Genomic DNA, 22,993 nt, shown 5'->3' with positions numbered 1-22,993 from the left:
CTATGACCCAAGCTTAGACTCCACAAGCAAAGCACAAGAATTTCTGAAGGCATTTGCAATGCTGATTTTTTAGATGTGGATAGCTGTCCATCAGGAAGAGTAGTCATCTGCCAGAAACTGATGGCTGTTGAGCTGCGTTGCCTTTCAAGCAGCGAAATGAAAGTAAAAAAGATGCAAAGTTCAAAGCAAAATATTGAGAATTAAAAACCACAGGGGTTAACTGCCTTGCCTCCTGTCACACAGGAAGCCTTTCCTGCAGTAGGAGTCCTGACCTGATGTGTAAAATAAATATCTCAGTGCTTCCCATCTTTCTTTATCAATTCATCCTGCTCGGTTATGGATTTTTGTTTGTTGTTTTTATTTTTAAGTTGTTTTCAGGCAGCTAAATATGTTACCTCCACAGCTCTTGGAATTGAACCTGAACTTTTTAATGGGGATGTAAAAACAATAACAATGCCTTGCTCTGCTGCTAGAGCTCGGGATGAGGAAGACTTCCACATTTCCTTTATGTTGAGTCTGCCCTATAGCACAGTTACAGCCATCTGGGGCTACGTTCTGTCTGATTTGCATTGGCTCATCCAACACACTTGTGACCTTTCAGTGCAAGAAGGCAGAAAATTCACCAAGTGATGGTGTAGTTCCTGCTTTGTATTTCCAAACTCTGGCAGCAGTTGCCTCATAGTCCATCCGCTCCTGACTGTAAGGAAAAGGGCTCTGAATCCTGCTGCTGCTGAGGCTGGAACATGGTGTGCTGTGCTATTTGTAGTTTCCTGCTACCGACACTGGATACGTGGTTACTATTCCTCTTGCTTCCTCCATGAACATTAGAATGGGTCCAAAAATAATTGAAGGCAGTATGTTCCAATGGAATATTTTTGCATTTGCACAAATTTCCTCTTTATCTTGCTTGCCAATTTTGATAGCATTTTGAGGCTGTTTCAGCTTCTCCAACTTGGCACCACTGGAAGGCATAGGAATGCTCCCAGATCAGTATGGCAAGAGAAAGTGTTCTGGCATCTGAATACAGACTTAGAATGATGACTATAGCATATTATAACTACAAAGTTCTGCTTTAACTAATGAAGACAAGAAGACCCAAATGCTCTAAAGGACAAAGAAGCCCACACATGTAGAATAAGAGAAGAAAGCGACCTACACGTATAGAAAAATATAAGAAAGCTGCTTTTTTAAAAAATTATTTCTTGCTTTGATCTTCAAGAAGGTCAGGTGATAAGTGCCTAGCTGTTAGGAAATAATGTAATTAAACTGTGCATGAGGTTCACGGACTTACTGTATATCTTTCAGATATAACTATGTGTTTATTCCTAAATGAATGTCTTCCTGGCCTGGCTCAAATGCTTTAAATGGCCCACACTTGGCAAATCTTGGGGTCTTAAGAGTATATTTTAAATTAGCCTTGGTATCTATAGGGAACACATAGGGTGGCTGTGCAGATGAGAGGTTGCTGGTGACAGTTTAAGAGGTGAAACCACATGGTCTATGGATCATTTCCAGGAGTAACAGTGTAATTTCAAACCAAGTCACTGGCTTTTCTTCTTACAGAATCACAGAATCTTAGGGGTTGGAAGGGACCTCAAAAGATCATCTAGTCCAACCCCCCTGCCAGAGCAGGATTACCCAGAGCACATCACACAGGAATGTGTCCAGGGGGTTTTGAATGTCTCCAGTGAAGGAGACTCCACAACCTCCCTGGGCAGCCTGTTCCAGGGCTCTGTCACTCTCACAGTAAAGAGGTTTTTTCTGATGTTTACGTGGAACCTTCTATGTTCCAGTTTTTACCTACTGCCCCTTGTCCTATCACTGGACATCACTGAAAAAAGCCTGGCTCCATCCTCCCAACACTCGCCCTTAACATATTTGTAAACATCAAGCACATTATGAAAAGTAATTCAGAAATGTTTTATTGAACCTTCATGTATTGAAATGACCCTCTATCTTATCTGGCATTGAAATCCAGGATGTCTTTCATTCTACACAGGTACTGAAAAAGGTGCTACAAGCAAAACAGTCTTGAGTTGAGGAATTTTTCTCCTTTTATTGCTAATCAACACAAACTTCTCATCTCAATTTGGCTGTTGAGAGAGAAAAGTAGGACTTGCTGCCATAAACACCTCTTCTTCCCTAGACTCAATTTCCTTGATTTTTGTCATGGTTTATACCCAGACCATCAAAATTCTTCTGGTGGAGTGACAGGCAGCAGGGGATGATCGGGATAATATTTGCATGAGTTTCTGCTACTGCTCCAGCTACTCTCTGATTCTCAAAACTGTTCTGCTGGTGTTCCTTAGTGTCCCTCCCCTGGCACGGGCCACCCACTCTCCCTCGGGACTGTCCCTGCTCCCTTTGCCATGGGGGACCCCACTAGCCCTCAGCAGCCACCACTATTTCCCCAGCAGCTTGTACTGAGGCACTTACCTGGCTGAGAGATGCGTTGGTGCAGTAGTCAGGCTGGTTCTCCCCGCTGAGGTGCCCTCAGGGCCGGACGCGGTGGAAACCGGCTGGGACCGTCTCGAGGCGGCTCCAGGCCTAACAGGGCAAGCACCCTCACCCCCAGCTACGTGAGCTTTTACAGCCATAGAACCATAGAATGCCAGGCTGGAAGGGACCTCAAGGATCAGCTGGTCCAACCTTTCTAGGTAGGAGCACAGTTTAGATGAGATGGCCCAGCACCCTGTCAAGGTGAATGTTAAGTGTCCAGTGTTGGGGAATCCACCACTTTCCTGAGGAGATTATTCCAATGTCTGACCTCACTGTGAAAAACTTCCCTCTCGTGTCCAGTTAGGATCTCCCCAGAAGTAACTTTCACTCACCACCCCTCATCTTTTCCAAGCAACTCCTTGTAAAAAGGGAGCCTCCATAATCTTGGTAGCCATCCTTTCAGTGTTTCCACCCCTGGGGAATCAGAAGTCACTGTGAATGGTCATTAGGATTCTAAGTTTTTTGCCAACAAGGCAGTTCACTGAGGTAGGTGCTAAGGCAGCTCTGTGGAAACCTGGGGCACTGCCGAGGGGGTGGCAGGGCCTGGTGCTGCCTGTGGAGGGGCTGTCTCCAGGCAGGAACACCATCCACATGCCCAGCTAGCCAGGTTTGTCAAGGGGAAACGTTAAACCGGTTGGTTCATGAGATGGGGAAATAGCTGGGGCACAGATTAAGGAGTGCTGGACACCACAAAACCCAGTAGAAAGCTGGTGTCCTTTGCTTTCCATCTGTGCAGAGAGCCCAGCTCCACCCCCAAAGCATCGTAACATGTCAGGAGTTTAGCCTGTGGTTGCACCACAGCTGTATTTCTGTATCAGACACAGGTGATCTCTGTAGGAGAAATGCTGCTCTTCTGATTCAAGGCAGTAAATGTGTGGCTGGCTGCTCTTAATAGCAGCTATTTGGAGTCAGAAGATTGTCACACATTAAGCCAGGAATAGAACCAGGGTCTATAATAAAGTCACCAAATTCATGCAGCATTTTCAACTGTATGAAATTGCACTTCACAGATTCTGAAAACAGAGGAATAATCCCTAATGTGGGGACCCACTTGTGTCTTTTGATTGTTTACACTTTTTTTCCATTTAAGAGGCTGTTGTCTGTTTATCTCTTTTAGTATTACCTTGCCTACCCAGACAATGAATTAATTTGCACTTAGACAGCAAGCAGTTCTCTGTAGGTGATCTGTGCCCAGGAGAGGCCATTTCCATTTTAAGGAACAGAAAATCCTTTCCAGGAATACTTAAGTGTTCAATGTCACTAAGTGCAGTGGAAAAGTACAATATTTCAAAAAAGGGAAGCAAACACAGGGATGCATAAAATACACCCAGATATGATTAGTCATATTTATGTGTGCAGTATCTGCAATTTTCTCCCACCTTTGACAATAAAATTATTACTCCTCTATTCAGCATTATAGGAATCACATACCTTACTTTCTGCATGGCTGTGGCTTGATATTTGTCAGGAAAAAACCACAGATTTCTTCTAGCATTTGGTAGGAACATTCTGCATGCCTATGTTGGAAATGGTGCCCTGATATTGATACAAAGCTATTTGTCACATCACACATCTAGCTAATTTTCTAGTGGGTTGACAGTTGGGCCCATTGTCTGGAACAATTTAATGTGCTGTAGCTTAAACTTACTGTACTCTATGAATCATATACACAGATATTTATGATGGAAAAACTGTGTTCATGCAGCATTGAGGTTATACAAATACAGCTGTGGGTCTGAATCTTCAGCTGGTGTAAATTGGCCTCATTGGAATGACACCAGTTTACCCTGGCTGGGGACTACACTGAACACATGTGAAAGGGAAAGATCTGGCAGAAGTATCAATTTGTCCATCACCATCTGTAAACAAGAGACAAACAAAAACAAACACAACTTTGTATTTAGGCCCTGGCTCAGCAAAGCATTTAGATGTATAGTGAGTTCTGTTTAAATCTACAAATACTTTGATTTAATTAAGGCTGTATATATTGAGCAGTAATAGGAACTACAGCAGATTGGGATTTTTTTTCTGTTGAGGCAGTTTTCATCAAATTTGTTGATACATGAAAAAAAATTAAATGTGCTATCAAAGTTTTTTCTAAGTCCAAAATTTATTCAAGGGCCATTTTCCTAGTGACCCTTCATGGAACCAGCCCATGGCTGTTAATGGCCCTGACCAGCCTCACCTGGGGCTTCCCCCTGGCCAGAAGCCCCACTGCAGCTCAGCTCAGCCTCCAGCTTTGCCACAGCCCGGCCCTGCCTGGGCCAGGCAATGATCTATCAGCTGATTTTTTTGGGATGACCTGGGACCTGTCTTGTCCTTGTGGGCCTACGTTGCAGTCATGGGGCTGTCTCTGAGCCTGGTAACCTTCACTGGACCAGATCCTGACCTGTTGATTGACTTCCTACCCTTAAGCTTGGGCTGGTCACCACAACTTGCCTGATGATCTCTTGGTTAAACCTGACTGCTATCAGTGCTCATGGTCTGTGGGATGGACTCTGACTAATGAGGCTCCTGCCCTGCCTCCTGGGATTTTTTTTTCCTGGCTCCTCAGAATCTCTTACAGTGTGGTTACTCTGGACAGCCAGCATCAACCCTCTGTTCTGCTGAGTTTAGGTTGAGTGGAGGGTTTTTCTGTATTCCAGGTAGACGTCTTGATTCTTTAGTCTGTTGGCTCTTCTCACGTTCTCCATTGTGGAGAGGTTGCATTTCTATTGGATTTTTTCAGGTGTACAGGTGACCCAGGTATGGCTTGTTCCAATTAAAGTGTAGTTATGATTCTTGTCTGGAGACACTAGGGAGCTTTCTTGATTGATTGCCTTTTATTAAGGTAGCTGACATGCAGATCTGTCCAGGAATAAGCCCTTGCATATTAGTATAGACTGCAAAAATCTGTTGCATGGTACTGTTTTTGTTCTAATACTGGCTAAATTCAATTAATAAGGAAAATGGCTATCTTTAATTGAATTGTTGTGAATACTTCAACTCAGTAAGATAGGGTTAGATCTTGTAGTTGGAAGCTTGCAAAGCCTTGAGAGTGACTCTGGCAGTTACTGTGTGTGTTTATTTTGTTTATGTTGTGGAAATACATGAAAATGAACTTGCTTAGCTGTAGATCCCTTCAGAGTGGAACTTCCCACTTTCTGTTGTATATTAGTCATTTTAACACTGCCTGGGTTGTTTTCAAAATTCAAAATGCATGTGGACCTCTCTTAATAAGCAATGCATGCCTATCTCCAGTGTTTTCCAACCTGTGGATCATGGATATCAAGTTCCTTAGTAGCTGGTAAAGGTGTTAGATAAAACAGCCTTATTGTCTATAGACTTTAATTTGCAATAGCACTTGCCTTGAAAAATTTTCCACAAATTGGAAGATATTAAAAAGCACTAACCTAACAGGGACTTCACTGGCATATAATTAGTCATCTGCCCTCTACTCAACTACAGTCAAGACATTCTTGTAGATTAACATTTTTTTCTTCTTTCCTAGCAGCATGTGGAGATATAGTGGGAGGATACATTTGTGCCTGATGCATTACTTGTGAGACTGACTGGAGTATATTACAAAACCCTGTCTCATATTTTTCCAAAGTGCTCTAATTTACTTTTCTTATTTCCAACATAACTTGAGTTGTGTTTGTCAGAGCAAATCCAGTGAATGGAACTGATCTTTGTCCATATGTATGTAGGAGGCTACAAAGAGAAAAGGTAGTGAGGCAACAGTGGAAATAGTGAAAAAATACAGTGGGATGTTAATACAGTAGCTCTTGCTCTTCCATTTTTGTAGCTTCTTTCCTAAAGTTGATGCAAAGCACAGCACAGGTTATCCTAGATGATGTCAGCTGGAGTATTTCCAGCAAGAAAAATCAGCATTCCACGAAGTCCTATTAGGACCTTAGCTTGGATAGAAAGATAACCATGAATTAGACAAAGTGCAGAGAAAGGCTGCAGAAATAAAAGAACTGGGTTCTAGTAGAACAAACAGCAGGAGAGACAATGAACACACCAGAAAAGGTTAAACAAATTTTTCACTTAAAGGACAGTATTGGCCTAAGAGAAAATGTGTATAAACTGGCTATGAGTCTGATTTATGCCAGAGGATATATGAAGAGTTCAGAAACAGGAGCAGAAAGTTTCTGGAACTGCTTTTCATGGGAGCTGAGTTGTAACACTTAACTAGTTTTCAGGTGGAGCTTTGTTTCTTTTTGAAAGGAAATGTTATCCTGTGGTCAGCTGCCAAAAGCAGTGATTGGACTTGACCTGAACATCCCTTTGGGATTTTTTTCTTGATATGTATCCTATATTGTTTTTCAAGACAGTGTGGTTACAATCATTACCATTCTGTCCTTACTCACCCATATGAATTTGATATTTATGGCTCAGAACTTACAGGGGAGATTATTTGCCACAAGCAGGTTCATAATTAGTTCCAGCCTTACTATAGTGTTAGATGGACTTGGGATTGATTAATTTTAGCATGTATAAACAATTTCATTAATAAATACACTCAGTTCACTGGCTGCCAAAACCATGAAGGCTGTAATCCTTCCATCAATGCCACTTGGCATAGGGTGTGTTGCCAAATGTGTGATGGGAACATCATCCTGTGGTGCTCTGCATCACTGTTTCAGAATCCAGTGCTAATACTCCTCAGTGAGCTCTGACAAAAGCCAGAGAGCAGAGGTTATTGTTTGAAGTAATGTTATAAATCTCACTTTATCTGAGGTACGGCTGGACTGCACAGCCTGCAAACACCCTGTTTCATATCCGTGTGTTTCTTCTCCATTCTCAAACAGCTGTTCTCACCCTGTACTCACTAGCCTGCCAGATGGTACAATTCCAGGGAAAGTATGGAGTCACGTTCTCCCCCTGTAGGACTTATTCATGACCAGCTTGAGACCTGCTGTTTGGTCTAACGCTTAACCTGGATTTTCTAGTAACTCATCAAATATGATGACAAAACACGAGGTTAAAATCTCATTGTTCCCAGCACGGCCGATGTTGTAGATGTGCTCTGATACTCAAACTCTCAAATGAAGTGGCCTCAAGATGACATGTGGAATAATTACTGGTGCATATATGATCATTAACGACAGTAAGGGTAGAAGCTTTAGCAAAGCGTTGGGCGAAGACCCTTTGGATCACTCTTAGTTCTTCTTATTCTCTCATAAGAGAATAATTTTCTTAATTAAATGTAGCCCTTAAAATTCTTGAGCATACGCCTTCACTTTATGCGTGAAACAAGAACTACAAGATAGAGTAATGTTGAACATGGACTTTCTAAGTACACTCAACCTCTCCCCCACCTACTCATTCAGTGGAAAACTCTTAGCTACTTAATAGGTCTCGAGCACAGTGGAGATGTGCCAGTCTGAGAGACACTGAGGACAGTTGGTTAAAGTGGTTTAAGTGATATCATGTCCAATCTTAGTTATTCTGCTCTCCTGTATAGTGTGAATTCATGACTGCAGGAAAGATTAGCAGACTTAAGAGAATTAACTCACTGCCAGTCAGCATGACTCCAGCTAAGGGGTTGGCAAAGAATAGTTGAACATCTATTCATTTTATGATTGCTACGTTAGATTTGTTAGGGCAGTCTTTTTCATTAATGGGATGAGATCCATTGATCCAGTCCTGTGTAGCAATGTTAACATGACACAGATAATCTCAATTAGCTGAGACACTGTATCTGTTTTAAGCTGATCTCACAGGGCACATTCTCCAGAGTCTCTTATTTACTGCATTAAAACCTCATTGTTTGACAGGGAAACTAACTTGCCAAAGGATGTTTTTCCAGGAGTCCAAGTTAGCCTTTTGAAACCAGGGCAGTTCTTGCAAGGTTGAGTAGAATAGCAATTGTTGGGTCATTGCCATGCTCACTTCCTTAATGGTGTTCTTTAATTAAGCAACTAGGCAGCACACTCACTTCAGGAACACAGGAAGCATCACTGTTTCTCATGTGGAAAACAAGTTTAACTTGTAAGCTTTCAGGAAATATTTCTACTAATATGGGCCAGGCCAGACAATGTTGACAGGCCTTCATATTGAAACCTCCTGACCACACATTGCAAACTCTCACAGTGTCCTCTTGAGTCACCCAACATCTGGTATTTTCAGAGCCTTAACTTCCAGTAATATTATTATGAGACAATTGTTTAAGTCCATTTGTAGACTTTGTGGTCAAACAGAAAAGTTTGAAAGTGCAATCCATTAGATATTAAAGCCAAATAAGACCTCATTTTAATGTATTTATTTATTTTAATCCCATGATTGTTAAGCAAATCTCATGACCTAGGAGTGCCATATCTGTGCAATAAAGAAAACCCAAAGCTGTCTTCTGGGTAAGTAAGCATTAAGCAGAAATGCTTGAGAAGTCTCTGAAGGAACCAGCCCTGGAAACAAAAGCAATGTAGAGAAATCCAAGCAGTACTATGCCCAGGCTGTGCTGTTTTGGAGGGTGAAGTTAGTATTTCCACATGGATTGTGCCATGAGAGGTACCAATTTGTCTGAAATTAGTTTAGGTATCTCAGGCACAGTAATACATTGCATAAGTAGACATGCCTGCAGCCTTGCAAAGCCCTGGTTACTGTGTAAAGCAGGAGTGATTGTAAGTACTGTTTATTATTAATTAATAGCCAAGACCAATGAAAGTTTTTACAGAGCAAAGTGCATCATTAGCCCTACTTTAGACCACAGTGAATGTGCATCTTCTTTTCTCTGCACTTGTTCCTAGGCATTATTTCTGCCTTGCTTCAAACCACATGAAACTCAAAGCTCTTTTTTCTCTGGGATTTCAAGTGAGGCTTGAGAGGGTCTGGGAGAGACCCAGATCATATTGATGGGGGATAATTTGCTTCAGGCATAAGCTATTTAAAATCAAAGTAATTTTTTATGAAGGACATAATAGAAAGATTCAAAGTCTAAACTGAAGTTGAGTCTCTTCCAGAATCTGCTATTGTCCATGAATAGAAGTTTAAAAAACACTGTTTTGGAAGTTGGTACAGGTCTCATCATTGAGTTCAGTTGCTCAAAATTTCTGCTCATCCTTTCAACTGCTGTTGTGTATTTCAGTTGATTAAACAAGGGAAGAAAAAACATTAAATGATCTTTTAAATGTATTATTTTTCTTGATAGTTTATTTTTGTATTTTAAAAGGCAGAAGTATGGTTTAACTTAACCTAGATTCTCATCCAATAGTATGTGTATAGATTAGATTGAGGAAATGCTCCCTATTCACAGAATAATGGATTACTAGTTTAAATTACTTGTATTTAAAAGATCCTGATTGGGCTTCACTGAGCATAAAATATTAGACTTACTGTTTATTTTTAGTGGATTGCTGCCAGTTTGCTTCTCCCTGAATGTCTTTAGAATGTTTGAAACGTTAGAAAATGTTCACATCAAACACATATCTGCTTATGAGAAATCTGTGTTGGGTTCTTAGCAGAGATGTAAAAGCTTGTTGTTGAAACATGAACTTTGCTGTTATGGAGTTTTTCTTTCTTTATTGTCTTTGTTTGGGGGGCGGGGGAGGATTTTTGTGGGGTTTTTTTGTTTTGTTTTGTTTTCTTTAAGCCCAGAAGTGTGGCAAAGTACTTAGTGCTTATGTTGCTTATTAAATCCTAATAAAATGAGAAAAAGAAATCCAATGAGAAAGCTTTAGGTGTTTCTTCAGGTTCTAGTAGGTTGTTTCATTCTGTTTAATTGGCAGTAATGTTTGAAATCCCTGACCTCATCCTTGCAAAAATCTTGTTGTTTATACTTTCTAAAAAATGATGATAGGCCTGTTGTTTTTGTTCTGTTTTGTTTTGGTTTTTTTTATCTGCTTCATGGGTACAAATGAGAAAGTAACTGTCTCAGTGATATTACTTTGGACATGCATCTTTATAACTTGAGGCAAATTTGGCCTTTAAGACTACACATCATCATACAATAGAAGATAGGATAAACTCTATAATTGAAATTGTATTTTCGTAAATAAAAGATTAAGAAGTCTGGCATACATGGCACATTTTTGGGACCAGGTCAGTGTAGTGTGTTTGGTAGCATTTGGTGGCAGGTGTTTAAGTGCATTTGGATGAGAAGGATGTTCAGTATTATTTCAGCAAATCCCCTGCATAAAACAATGCACTCCCATGCTGAATTGAGTGCTCAGCACAAAACAATCATTTATTGCATGAGTCTTAGGTGGTCCATACGGGGCCTTTTCTCTGTTCTTAAGAGCACCATCTCTACAGGGAATGGAATGCTGACCCTGAGAAATTACAGCAATGTGCAGTGCCTGAGCAGTGGGGCACTGAGTGTTCTTCAGGTCAAAAATCGTTGTTCAGTGCTACAGAATAAACAGCTCTTGCCTGCAGGACAACACTACAGCAAAGATCTCAACTCATCCTGTGAATGTAAGGTGGTTGCTTAGATGTTGCATCACTTGCCATTTTACCCTAAACCACTTTCATTAACACCAGGGACTGCATTGACCTAACCTCCACTGCCACTATAATTAGTTGTTCTTTCCTTATAATTAATTAGTAAGTTGGGGTTGGGTGTTTTTTAATAATTGAAGCCTCTTTATGAATGGATAGTTCCCCAGTTTTCTGGAGTGGAGATGTGGGAACACAGTTTGTAGAGATTCTATAACAAATGTTTTTGCAGAAAAGAAGAAATCTGAGATTGTAATGCCTGCAGAGCTGTGGAAAAGGGTAAAGAGTGAAAGGTTCTCACTTTCAATGCATTTAGTTTCTAACACAACACAAGCCAAAACATAAACACACTATCTCCTAGCTGACTTTTGACAGCTTTATAATGAATAAACGTGCTCCAGAATGAAGTGTCATATTGATGTGCTAAAATATAAGAAATTAATTTCATCAACTTTATTCAATATATTTCTGTGTCTGAAGTACTGAACTATCCATTTTGTTTGGAAGCAGAAGTTGAAATGTGTACTCTTTGTAGATATTAATGAAATACCTTTTTTTTTTCTTCTTTTTTTTTTTTTTCTTTTTTTTTTTTTTCTTTTTTTTTTTTTTCTTTTTTTTTTTTTTCTTTTTTTTTTTTTTCTTTTTTTTTTTTTTCTTTTTTTTTTTTTTCTCCTCCTTTGTCTCTCTTAATCCCAAAAATAATAACTGGAAGATATAATGGGTTCTGGCTTTGGAATTGGACAGATCTAAGAAAAAATAATTGTAGGAAGTCAACTGACTTCTTCGATGTGACATTTGGAAACTTAATGTATAGATTAAAAGGAAAGCGGGCAAAAAAAGTCCCATCAATAATATTTCTGGAATTTTTGGTCCATTTCTGGATTAAGGGTACTTTATGAACTGCTAGAACTTTGGTCAGTGAAAGAACCTAATTTCAGGTCCCTTTTCTGCCATCTTTATGGCAGAAAATTCCATTTACCTGTAGGAAAAGACTATGGGATCAGCTTGCTGAGGAACATGCTTTATGAATTATGCTTCCAGACTTACCATTCTGTTAATAATGAAATATGGTGGTAACTTAAATGCTTCCATTGCTTGATAAGAGTTTATTTTTGAGAAATATAGGTGAGTTTTTTTGTCTGTGTTGCATATCCGTCTGTCACAGAACTGTGGAATATTATATTTTGCACTGTCATTTTTTTCATCTCTAACATATTTTTCTTTCCTCCCTCTTTCCCCTGTTGATACTTCTAGATGTTTGACTGGATCAGCCACAACAAAGAATTATTTCTGCAGAGTCACACGGAGATCGGCGTGAGTTACCAACATGCCCTGGACCTGCAGACGCAACACAATCATTTTGCCATGAATTCCATGGTGAGTTGAGGGCACACTGTGGAGGGTGGCTTTTCAGAGAACACTGTGGGGCTATGAGAGGTGGAGTAGGGCAGGTCAGGCTGGGCTGTGGCAGCAGCCCTCTTTCTGGGAAGCAGGGTATTGCTCAGACACAGAATATTATTTCCTTGACATAAGAGCAGCCCAGTTCCAGAGAGTTTGTTTGCATTTTGGAGAGCAACTACAATTTTTTTTTTTAAGGTTTTGACATTTCTTTGACTGACAATTACTGAGAGCTGTAGGTGGCACTGTAATAATTTATACTTCTCCCCTCCCACACTATGCAAAGGTACTTTTCAAAACCTTGAAAAAGAGACACTGATCAAGCTGTCTGTTGTGGCCACAGTGGGATTTTGGCTTTTCCAGTAGTTAACTGGACAGTCTTTTTGAATGCAACTCAGTTTACTTTAGGTTTAAAAAATAATAAAAATTTAAAAAGCTTCATAATGCATTTATAAGTTCTTTGCTCACTTTTTATTTTCAGGCATAAGGTATTTGTTCTGGAAACTGTTCTGCTCTCAGCACAGAAATGAGGCCAGAATGTGTTGATGTTTTGGTTGCTGCACTGTTACAAAAATGCATGCATACCCCCTGCTGCAATTGCACAATGCAGAGATGAACCCTCTCTGAATGCTGTCTGTCAACTGCACAAAAGCTACAGGTGTATCTCTTTGTGCTGTACCTGGTCCAACTACAGTTGCACTGGGATTGAGACCTCGAAAGTGGTAGCTGACATTGAAGTTGGTGGTGTAAATCACTAGCGAGTCACACCCTACTAAACTAGGCACTTGACAGCAGCTGTCTGAAATGTGAAAAAGAGGTCCTGACTACCTGAGGTGGTTAAAGACCACACACCACTTTCTTAAGATTAGAGATGTTATCCCTGGTATGCTGGCCAAATTCCAAATCAGGTAATTCACTTCTCTGACCTAAACTCCACCAACCATTTTCACCTACCTGGCATTTCCTTACTAAAGCTCTGTGCCTCACTAGGGCATTGTTTAACAGTGGAAGATGTGAAATGTTTATGTCAATTAAAAAATTTATTATGATTGTAGTTGGAAATGAGCACTGAAAACCAGGCTGCAAGCACCTGATTGTTAAGCTTGCCACCACAGTGCCGTGTAGCAAAATGCAGGATTGCATGGCCTCAAGGTAACACTGCTGCTCACAGAATCCTACGAATAACTGTTTCCTGGAGGTCAGTGCTTTGCAAGTTGTAGGATTCTGAAAGATGCGAAGTCGGTCATATGCTATGAAAGCTATATGCTATATCTGGAAGATGCTATCAGTTGGTCTGATGCTTCAGAAAGCACCATTAGAAGAGTCAAGCTAGAGGACCTCGCTTTGTCCTTTTTGTGGTGTCTGGTATTATTTCCTTAAAATAACTGGGAGCTAAACATAGAAAGAGATAATTGTTAATAGAAAATTAACAAGTGACAGGGAGGGTGCCACCTAATGGAAGAAAAATTGTTTTCCTCCATTCCTCTTCCATCTGTCCCCAAGTGAACTTTTGGGAATGAGGAATGCAACAAAGTGAGGCATTTGAAAAGGGGGAACTTCTGGGAACAGGGACCTCTCAGTGGCTGCACTGTGGCTCCACAGCTGTGCCATCTCACCATCTCAGTGCTGCCAGGCTTCTGTCTAACAGAGCTGCCCAGGAAAGAGATCTTTTTAGCTGAGGGAAGAGGGTGCAACATGGATGTTTTGCCAGGTTTTCTACTATGCAGTCTGATTATATGTGGTTTAGGGTGCAAGTTCTTGTGCTACCATTTGATTTCTGTTGAAGACTGTTGTAAAATGGCTAGTGCACACTATTTGATTATACTTCTATTGCAGTAGAAGTAGATTTCAGTTACTGTTCTAGGTGCAGTATACTTTCAAAGGAGAGGTCTTGTCTTGCAGTCTATTGCCAAAGGCACTTCTGTGCTATTTATATATATAAAAATTACTTTTGCACATCAAGAATCTTCTTGCATCATGTTACCCACTGATAAATATTTGTGAAGGTAATGCTTAGGATTAAGTAACATAATGCAGAAGGTATTAGAAAACTATAGCTCTAATGATTTATCATTAGGTAGGTACTCATTATGTTTATAATCCAGTATTCCTCAGTCTCCTCGGGTGATACACATTGGCTGCAAAAAGAAAATGGCAGGAATCCTTTCCTGTTTCCTTAGCAGAGAATGGGGAGGTTTTACTCTCAGATTTGTTTGAAATCCAAGGTAGAGTATTGTGACCCACCCAAGTCTGAAAAGTTAAGATTCTGATGACTTTTAATAAATAAAAACATTCATACCATTCATATCAGATTCATATCTGGTCAGTCTTTAAGCTCTCTCGTGCTAATTTCAAAACTCAAATATTAAGCTACCATGCTTCAGGCTCAAGACGTGAAGATTGGTTCAAGAATGACTTTTCAAACTGCTTAAAATAAATGGTGCTGCATTTTTTAAATATACGTCTTTTGGTTACTGAGTCTTGAGGATGAACTCGATGACACTACAAACTTTTTCTCTGGAAATTTGCTTTACAGTTGGGAATGTGCTAGAAATTTGCCTTATAATTTAGCTAGATTTTCTTTTTCATGCTATATATTAGTTCCAGGAGCTGTTTGATTGAGAACCGTTCAGCTGTCATGAATCTGAATAACAAAATAATGAGAACTTGAAGCACACTTAATGGTCATGGAGCTTGGGGCTAATTATGACTTTTGGGGTTTGTTTTGTTAAAACATTGAACATGGTATTGAGAGAAGATATGGAGGATTGACAGTGTAGCTGAAGATGGCTGTATGTTTTGCAGGGAAAAACCATTTAAACTTAAATAACTTTTAAACCTAGCATAACTAATTTATTTTTTTAATTATATTATATATTTATATATTAATTAATTATATTATATATTATATATTATTATTTAAAATACTCTCCATGATTCCTCCAGAAAATACCCTCTCCAAATGTTTCTTGGGTCATGTCTTCAGTTGTATACTCTTCCTGTACATCTCTATAGTCATGCTGTGACCAAAGCTCCTTCTTGGAAAAAAAACTTGTTAGACTGTTTATTACAACAACTATTTTTCCTTTTAAATGAACAATGTGGGATGTGGAGAAGACACATATTTGAGGTAATAAACTGTAGTGTGGTATTTTTCCTTACTTTCTCTGTGATTTGAGGCAGTGCTTGTTTTCACTTCAGTTTCACAATAAATCATGTTACTCTTTATCACAGCTGTATAAAGTTTATACTGAAGCAGTAATGCTTTTCATGAAGATGAATGTTCAGTGCTAACATTTTGTGAATAATTGCAATAATTTAATAAATTTACTAAACTCCACAATATTTAAATAGGATACAAAGCATACTGGTTGTAGCTCTGGGTATACAGTATATGTGCTGTTTCTTCCGACTGAAGTTATTTGTATTTCCTTTGCCAGGACTTTTTTATGCCTGGACCTGGGAACCTCCTTAAATAATGAGTTTGCCTTTCTGTGGAACATGCATAAAAATGGCCATGTTCTGTGCTGGCATTGCTGCCCATCCTGCTGCCAGGAGTTACCTGTCTGACACTAGATGGAGATGCAGGTTGTCCTAAGAAAGTAGCAATACATTTCAAACACATTACAATCATCATGTATAAAGGCTAATGATGTCTGCTGGAAATTCCCAACATTTGTCTTAAGTGAGCGATGTTTTTCTGTATGTAGGCTGAGCTAAAATGCCATCCAATATTATTCTGCAACAGGCTACCTATAATTGGCCTTGCTATAGAAACTTAAAGGTCTTGAAAATATCTCCTGAGTTTATTTTGTCGCTGAAACATTCTCCTTTGGATTTATCTGTTAGGTTCATTTCACAGGTGGTTCCTAAACTCACAGTAACATAGTGCAAGTTGGTTATTTTATTTCAAAGAACTCTTCAACAGTCACATTTCACTCTGAATTAATCTGTAAGACCCTTGTCTTGAAGCCCACCTTCGCTGCTTGGCATCACAGTATCTCACCTAGTTCTCTAGGAAATAAAGTGAACACAGCCAAGTTCCTTGCAAATTTAATGCTTCTCACAGTTAATTTTTCTTTTGTGAGTGTAAGGTGTTCTTTTTAAAAATGTATTAGAAGAAAGTATTTCTCCAGATAGAGTTGGAGGGTTCAATTAAGAGGGAAGGTCTCCCAGCATGTTCACTAGATGATCAGGGCTGAATTAGTGTTTTTCCCTGTGGGAGAAAATTCCACAATTGAACTGGCACTTCTGTCGGTGCTTATGGCGGAGACTGAGGGCTGCTGCCTTGCCAAGTGTTGGGGAACTTAGCAGTGATCACTTACACTGGAAGAACAGCTGTGTTATGAACATGAATTACCTGAATCAAGGCCTTGTCTAGCTGACAGAAATGTACTAAGAATTGCTGGACAAAGAGGGCCATTCTCATCTAAGAAAGTGAAATTTCATCCATCCTCATCTCTGTATAAAAATATAACAGATATAATAATATATAAATCTTCCTAACTTATAAAAAAGACTCTTAAGAACATCTGCTGTATTTCAACTAATCTTACCTTTACCATTCTGCTAGTTAATACATCTATTCATTGTAGCTATAGAGAACCAAATAATTCAGAGTTGTTTTCCTCCATGCTCTTTTGCAGGGAAGGGAATAAACAATTAAAAGCAAGATGAACACAACTATTTCTTACATGACATCAAAACCCCAGAACCTTTCTTTTTCTTCAAACATAGCAAAGTTCCATCTCTTTTTTTGGTGCAACACATCCAAGCTCTAGCAAATATAGTGATGCTACACTACTTTCCACCAGAAGAGCTGACCTGAAATGCTTCCAGTCATCTTGGCTGAGGCTCAGCCATGAAGACTTTCTGGGAAAAAGGCTTAAATATTTAATATAAATTGCAGTTTCTGACTTATAGAGACACAAAGAAATCTTTGAGTGCAGCTGGTGGTCAAAATTCCTAATCGTATCTTTTTTTGTATACTTAGAACTCCAGAAAAATGTTGATCTGTTCCTTCAATTGTACCAAAAAAAAGTGGTTTTATTTCTTTTAAAATGGATGGTTTTGTCCCATGTTTAATTTTTAAGAAAAGGCTATGTGATATGGAGGAAAACAAACAAACAAAAAGCCCAAAGAAAAAAGTGGAGGCTTGGACATTGCTTTAAATGTGGTATTTATGTGATAGATGTCACAGTCGTGGCTCTACCAGGGAGAGCAGAGTGGCTGCAGGGGCTGTGGCACCATCCTTCTTTAGCACCTCCAGGTATGATGAGTGTACTTCTAAGTTATCCCACACACATTGCAGACATACTTTGCTGTGCTTCACAACTGAGTTTGGACCTGTGCCTGCCTTGGCAGCGCTCTGTTGTGTTTCATGTTTGGATTGGCAGATACCTTTCCACATTGTGCTCCCACTTGCTATGATGAGATCCTGCTCCAGCAAACACTTCTACCTTTGATTTATTATTTGCTCATAAGTAATACTATTAAAATTGTCAGGGCTGTGTGCATAAGGGTCTTACAGGTTCTGTTCTGTTAAATTCCTGAAGTCCCTTTGAAATTCTTTAGACAATAAAGTGATGAGTCAACATTAGCAAAATATTTCAACTTCTTGGATGTTCCCTTCCTCTGGTGAGGAGGACAGAAAAATAAGTGTTTACATCAAGTGACATTCCAGAAATCTGCCAGACAGCTGTCATTTGTCTTTTGATGGTGCATCTTTGTAGGAGGTTGTCATGATGGCTATTTATTCTCAGGTTTATGTTCCTATGCAGAATGGGGGAATATTATAATGCAATTACATTGCTGTCCACAGTTCAGTTTAAGGAACAAAAAGAAACTCTTCTTCCACTGCTTCAAGGCCAAATAAAAACCATCATGGAAAATTCTTATGAAAGAACAGAAAATACAACCCTTTTTAGTTTGCTTTGTGAATCCTTCTAAATTCAGAATGTAGCTAAATGGTATCTCTGCTGCAGCACAGCTGAAAATAACCTGCAGAAAAGATAACATTTGAACTGAAGAATATAATTTAACAGACATTTCTATGGAAACTCTTCTGTAGAATATCCTCATGAGCTCTTTTAAATTCTATAAGACTTTTCCATTTGTTGAGACTGCACATCTATAAAGGATTGTTAGAGAGTTCTCAATAGACAGAAAGCAGACATTTCACTTATGAATATGTGGGTAAGGCATCCAGAAATACAAAGTAATGCAACAGAAATATCAATAATAAAAAAGAAGCAATGTGTAGATCCTAACAGGTGAGTAAATAGCTGAAGTATGGCAAATTAATTTCACATAGTCAAGGGGACAGCAGGAGATAGAATTGTTAAATATAGATGTGCAAAAAGATTCTTGAGAGCTGTATTTTTAGAGTGGAAGGTAGTGTGCCTGCTATTCGTGCATATTTAAGCAGGTGTTTGCTCTCACTGAACTGCTCGGCTTTACTCCAACTGATGGTGTTTGGAATGTGTAATGAAGGCAGAGGGTGGTCACGGTTCTTCCTTCTCTTTATTTACGTGTGCTTTTTAATTTTCAGAATGCCTATGTCAACATCAATCGGATCATGTCTGTCGCATCAAGGCTTTCTGAGGCAGGCCATTATGCTTCCCAGCAAATTAAGCAAATATCTAGCCAGCTGGATCAAGAGTGGAAGAGTTTTGCTGCAGCTCTGGATGAACGCAGCACTATCTTAGCCATGTCTGCTGTCTTTCACCAGAAGGCTGAACAGGTGAGCTGGTTTTGTGACTGGCTAAATGCTACTTTGCACTGCTGCTTTGATAATGGTGATGCTGCAGTTATTACCTGCTGGCTTTTGGCTTGTGTGCACTGAAGTTCCTAGTGGATTGATGTCACAAAAACAAATAGTAACATTTCCCTCAAAAAACTGGCACATCTTCCCCAAATGTGTAAGAAAATGCATTTAAGTGTTAGTGAGGAGAAAGAATCTGATGATAAGTGCGTTGATGCTGTAACATGCTGCCTTATTTCAGTTGCCTCACATTGCATCAGTGCTGTGGATAAATTCAGGAAAACAATATGTCTCTGCACTCATATGTGCATGAGGTATTTGCTGTGTGCACAGAAACATGCACACATATGACAAGCCCATACACACAGACAATTTCTAGGAGCCAAGTCACATTATTGTTAATGAAACCTAGGGACTTCATTCCACCACCTACTCTTGCAGAGCTTTTTATATTTCCAAAATTTGTTAGACCTCATTAAGTAGAGACTTCAGAGACAGCTAGGAATATGCAAGAAAATTTTCCATTTCTACCAAAATTGTTCCATAATTTTATAGCTACAAAAGATTTTAAATATGTTGGTGAGTATGTCTGCTTTTTTACACCTGAACTAGGTCCACTTAACGATGATGGTTTAACTGTGATCATACATTAATTATATTAAGTTGCCAGTGGCAAACACTGCTTTGGGGGTTTCTTCAGTATTGTTGTGTGCTTGTTTTTCCAAGTAGTTAATACCAAAGCTATTAAGTAGATGTGCTTGATATTTCTAAAATTATCTGTACTTCAAGTGTCTGAAGAAGAAATTATAACTGATAAGCCAGAAAATATCTCATAAGGCACAATATATATATGGGAATTTTAGCTCAAAGAGTAAAGATTTCCTTTACTGCCTGTTTTCTACTGTAGAATTATAATGGATTTTTCTTTACTTTTTTGTTTCCTATTGATAAGAGGCCATAGAATAGAGCAATTACTCACCCTACTGGGCACTTACTCATGTAAGCACATTCAGTGGCTCTGATGGGACTGATAATCTTAAAATGCCCAGTACAAGTACTTTCATCTCTGCACAGTGGGTATTGTAGCGTTCAGGTGTAGTCTTCATGTTGATAGCTGTCAGTCATCATATGTTCATAAAGAAAAATATATAAAAAAATAATTTATATCCAGTCTATAGTTACAGTGAGGATGTACAAGTTTTATTGATAATTCAGTTATTTCTTGTTTGTTTGGTGTTTGGGTTCGGCTTTTTCTTTACAAGCAATCCCCTGTTTTTCTGAAGTGTCAGTCTTATGTTCAATTTATGAGGAGCTGTTGAGGTATTGTATAGCATTACAGGTGATAAACCAGAAAGCTGTATTGAACTGTCAGTCAAGCTAGAAATGATTTATTTTTTTTTTTGTCTTCCTACCTTTTGAACACTGTCAAAGTGGGTATTTTGCCTCAGTTTGAACTTGAAAAAAAGCAGCACTAATGTCACTTTCAGCTTTGGGTCTTTTTTCTTTACCATCATATGGATGGATCTGAAAAACCTAGTTTTGCCTTGCCACCTCTTCATAAGGAACTGAAGTTTGTGCTGTGTGACAGAAGCTAGTGTCTAATTTCTAAACAAACAAGAGAATATGCTAATTGTGAAGAGCTGTTGCTCCTCACTTGCAATAAGACAATTCAGTGGAAGGTAAGTGCTGATGCAAAGCCTGTGAACTCAGACTGCTGCAAAAAAGAAATGTGGGACCCAGGACTAGAATTTCAGCCTTGCTTTACTAGCTCTGGTATGATAAACCAATGGCTTGAATGCTAATAATTCAATCATTTGACCTCTGAATAGTATAAAAAGTGAGGTGTTTAGATTTGGTCTATAATTCAGTCTGTTGTCTATCAAACATTCATTCCCAATGTGACTCTCTATTATTTGGCATCACCCAGTTGTAGTTGTTTTACTCAAGTCAGGGCTTCATTATTTTACAATAGAGTTGAATCTCTGAAGCAAAGATAAATATACTCCTCTGTGTCAGATCAAATCTTTTTTCAGTCCCTTTGTTCTGTCAGTAAAGGTAGTCTTGTTGTGGATCCAGCCATTTCTCCCCCAGTGTGCTCTGCTTCCCTCATACCCATCTGATGTGCAGATTGTCTTTCCTTCTCCAGTGTAGTAAGCTGCTGCAGTCTCTTTGTTCCTTCCTTCCTATTGATTGAAGTTCTCTGAGATACCAACAGGATACAAGTCTCTTAGGGCCATAATCTTTCAGCCTTTGGCACACCCCAGCCTGCAAGGAAGTTGTTGGCTCAGGACAGAGATTTATGAAAAGCTCTACGATCTCTGTAATATGCAAGCTGAGCAGGAAGCAACTTGTTTTTCAAGGTCTCTTCCTAAAGACCCCACACAGAAAACTGCAGAGAATAGAATTTGTCTGGCTCGGAAGGATGAAAGGCTGAGTCAACCCTGCTGGGAATTGAACCTCACATCTGTCTTCACGTGCCTTGGAATCACATTGCTTTCCTGGCTCTTATACATGTGGCATGTTGAATGGAAATGGGCTGAATGAGTTCCTGGATCAAAGCTTTTTTTTTTTGCTTTTTTTTTGCTTTTTTTTCCTTTTTTTTGTTTATGTGTGCGTTTTTCTTTATTTCTTTCTTCTTTGTATGTGTGTGCTTGTTTGCATGTGTATGTCTTCCTTACTTTTTATAAACACACATTTTACACACTAAACCATCAAACCATCATCAAGAAAAGAGCAAACAAAAGAAAAGGAGAGAGAGAAGGGAGAGAGAGAAGAAAAAGAAAACTCTTGCATGTTTGATCTAGCTAACCACTAAGTTAAGGTGCAACTTAGGAAATTCAGTGGAGGTGTTTCCCAAATATCCCTTAATTCCACCTGCTACAAAAATATTGGTACTTTCTTTTTAATTCCCTGCTCTCTCTTTTTTTTTTTTTTTCTTTCTGTTTTTGCAAGAGAGAATCTGCTCCTGTAGCTTTCAATATATCTGAGGCTATGCAGAGTTGCAAGATAATGTAAGAGAGCATGCCTTATCTCACTGTGATGTCAGGAGAACCGTGCTGATTTACACCAGATGAGATTCTGACCTTCTAACTCCCAGATGGGGGAAACAGACAGACCAGGTGTCCTCCCTTTCTGGGTTGTGATCTCTGAAAGTCTGCTAAAGTGTTTGTAAGATGGTTACACTACAGATCCTGTCAGAATGAACAAAGTAATGTCTTCAATCAGCTGAGAGACCTCAACCAATTAATTCTGGGTCAGAGGTTCACAAGCAGTTACTATTGAAGGTAGTAGGTGTAAGGTGCACATTCACACCTTTTTGCTGATTCTCTGAAGACTGACCCCTGACAACTTGTTTCATAGTACTTTACTCCCCAACCAGGAAGACTAATGTTTTCATCTCCACCTAGATCTCTCTAAGCACATCCTGAATTCCCCTATTTGAATAAAGGAAATTAAAAAGACAGGAAAATAAAAAGGGAGGAAGAATTTGAGGAAAGGGAGGAAAAGGAAAGCTGGTTATCTATAAGATGCAGGGATAAGACCAAGATAATTTCTGCATTAGATAGGAAAATTCCAAAAACAACAACAGGAAATATACAATTAGTCTCATACCAAAAAAAAAAAAAAAAAAAGCAGAGCATGAAGAGATATTAAATGTCCCTGAGGAAGCCAATTTCATGGCTGCCTTTCCATCTTTCTCCACAGCCACTCTGGAGCATGAAAGCAGACTAGAGTTTGGTTCTAATTTACCTGGGCCCGAGGGGAGCCACCCTGGTTATCCTGCAGCTTCCACACAGAGGCCTAGCGTGCACAAGCAAGGACTGTGCAAAACTGTAAACAAATATGGGCCATAATATGTGTGAGCTGTGTTTTGGAGCAACTGTGTCATACAGCGTAGCAGTCCCTGAGGAA

At 39.3% G+C, this 22,993-nt stretch overlaps 1 protein-coding gene across 1 annotated transcript in view; it reads left to right on the top strand.

The window, feature by feature from the left end:
- KALRN (kalirin, RhoGEF kinase) overlaps nucleotides 1-22,993 on the top strand; it is a gene marked incomplete at its 5' end in the record, with an annotated part of 339,046 nt that overhangs the window by 53,911 nt on the left and 262,142 nt on the right. Inside the window, 2 exons of the mRNA XM_009996218.1 lie at nucleotides 12,175-12,297; nucleotides 18,869-19,060. Coding sequence (XP_009994520.1) covers nucleotides 12,175-12,297; nucleotides 18,869-19,060 — 315 coding nt within the window. The remainder of the gene's footprint in view (nucleotides 1-12,174; nucleotides 12,298-18,868; nucleotides 19,061-22,993) is intronic.

This window comes from Chaetura pelagica, unplaced genomic scaffold (genome assembly GCF_000747805.2).
Source record: "Chaetura pelagica isolate M959 unplaced genomic scaffold, ChaPel_1.0 scaffold3, whole genome shotgun sequence".
NCBI classification, from domain to species: domain Eukaryota; kingdom Metazoa; phylum Chordata; class Aves; order Apodiformes; family Apodidae; genus Chaetura; species Chaetura pelagica.
The sequence above is the reverse complement of the archived record's forward strand: the minus strand, read 5'-3'. Positions and strand labels throughout refer to the sequence as shown.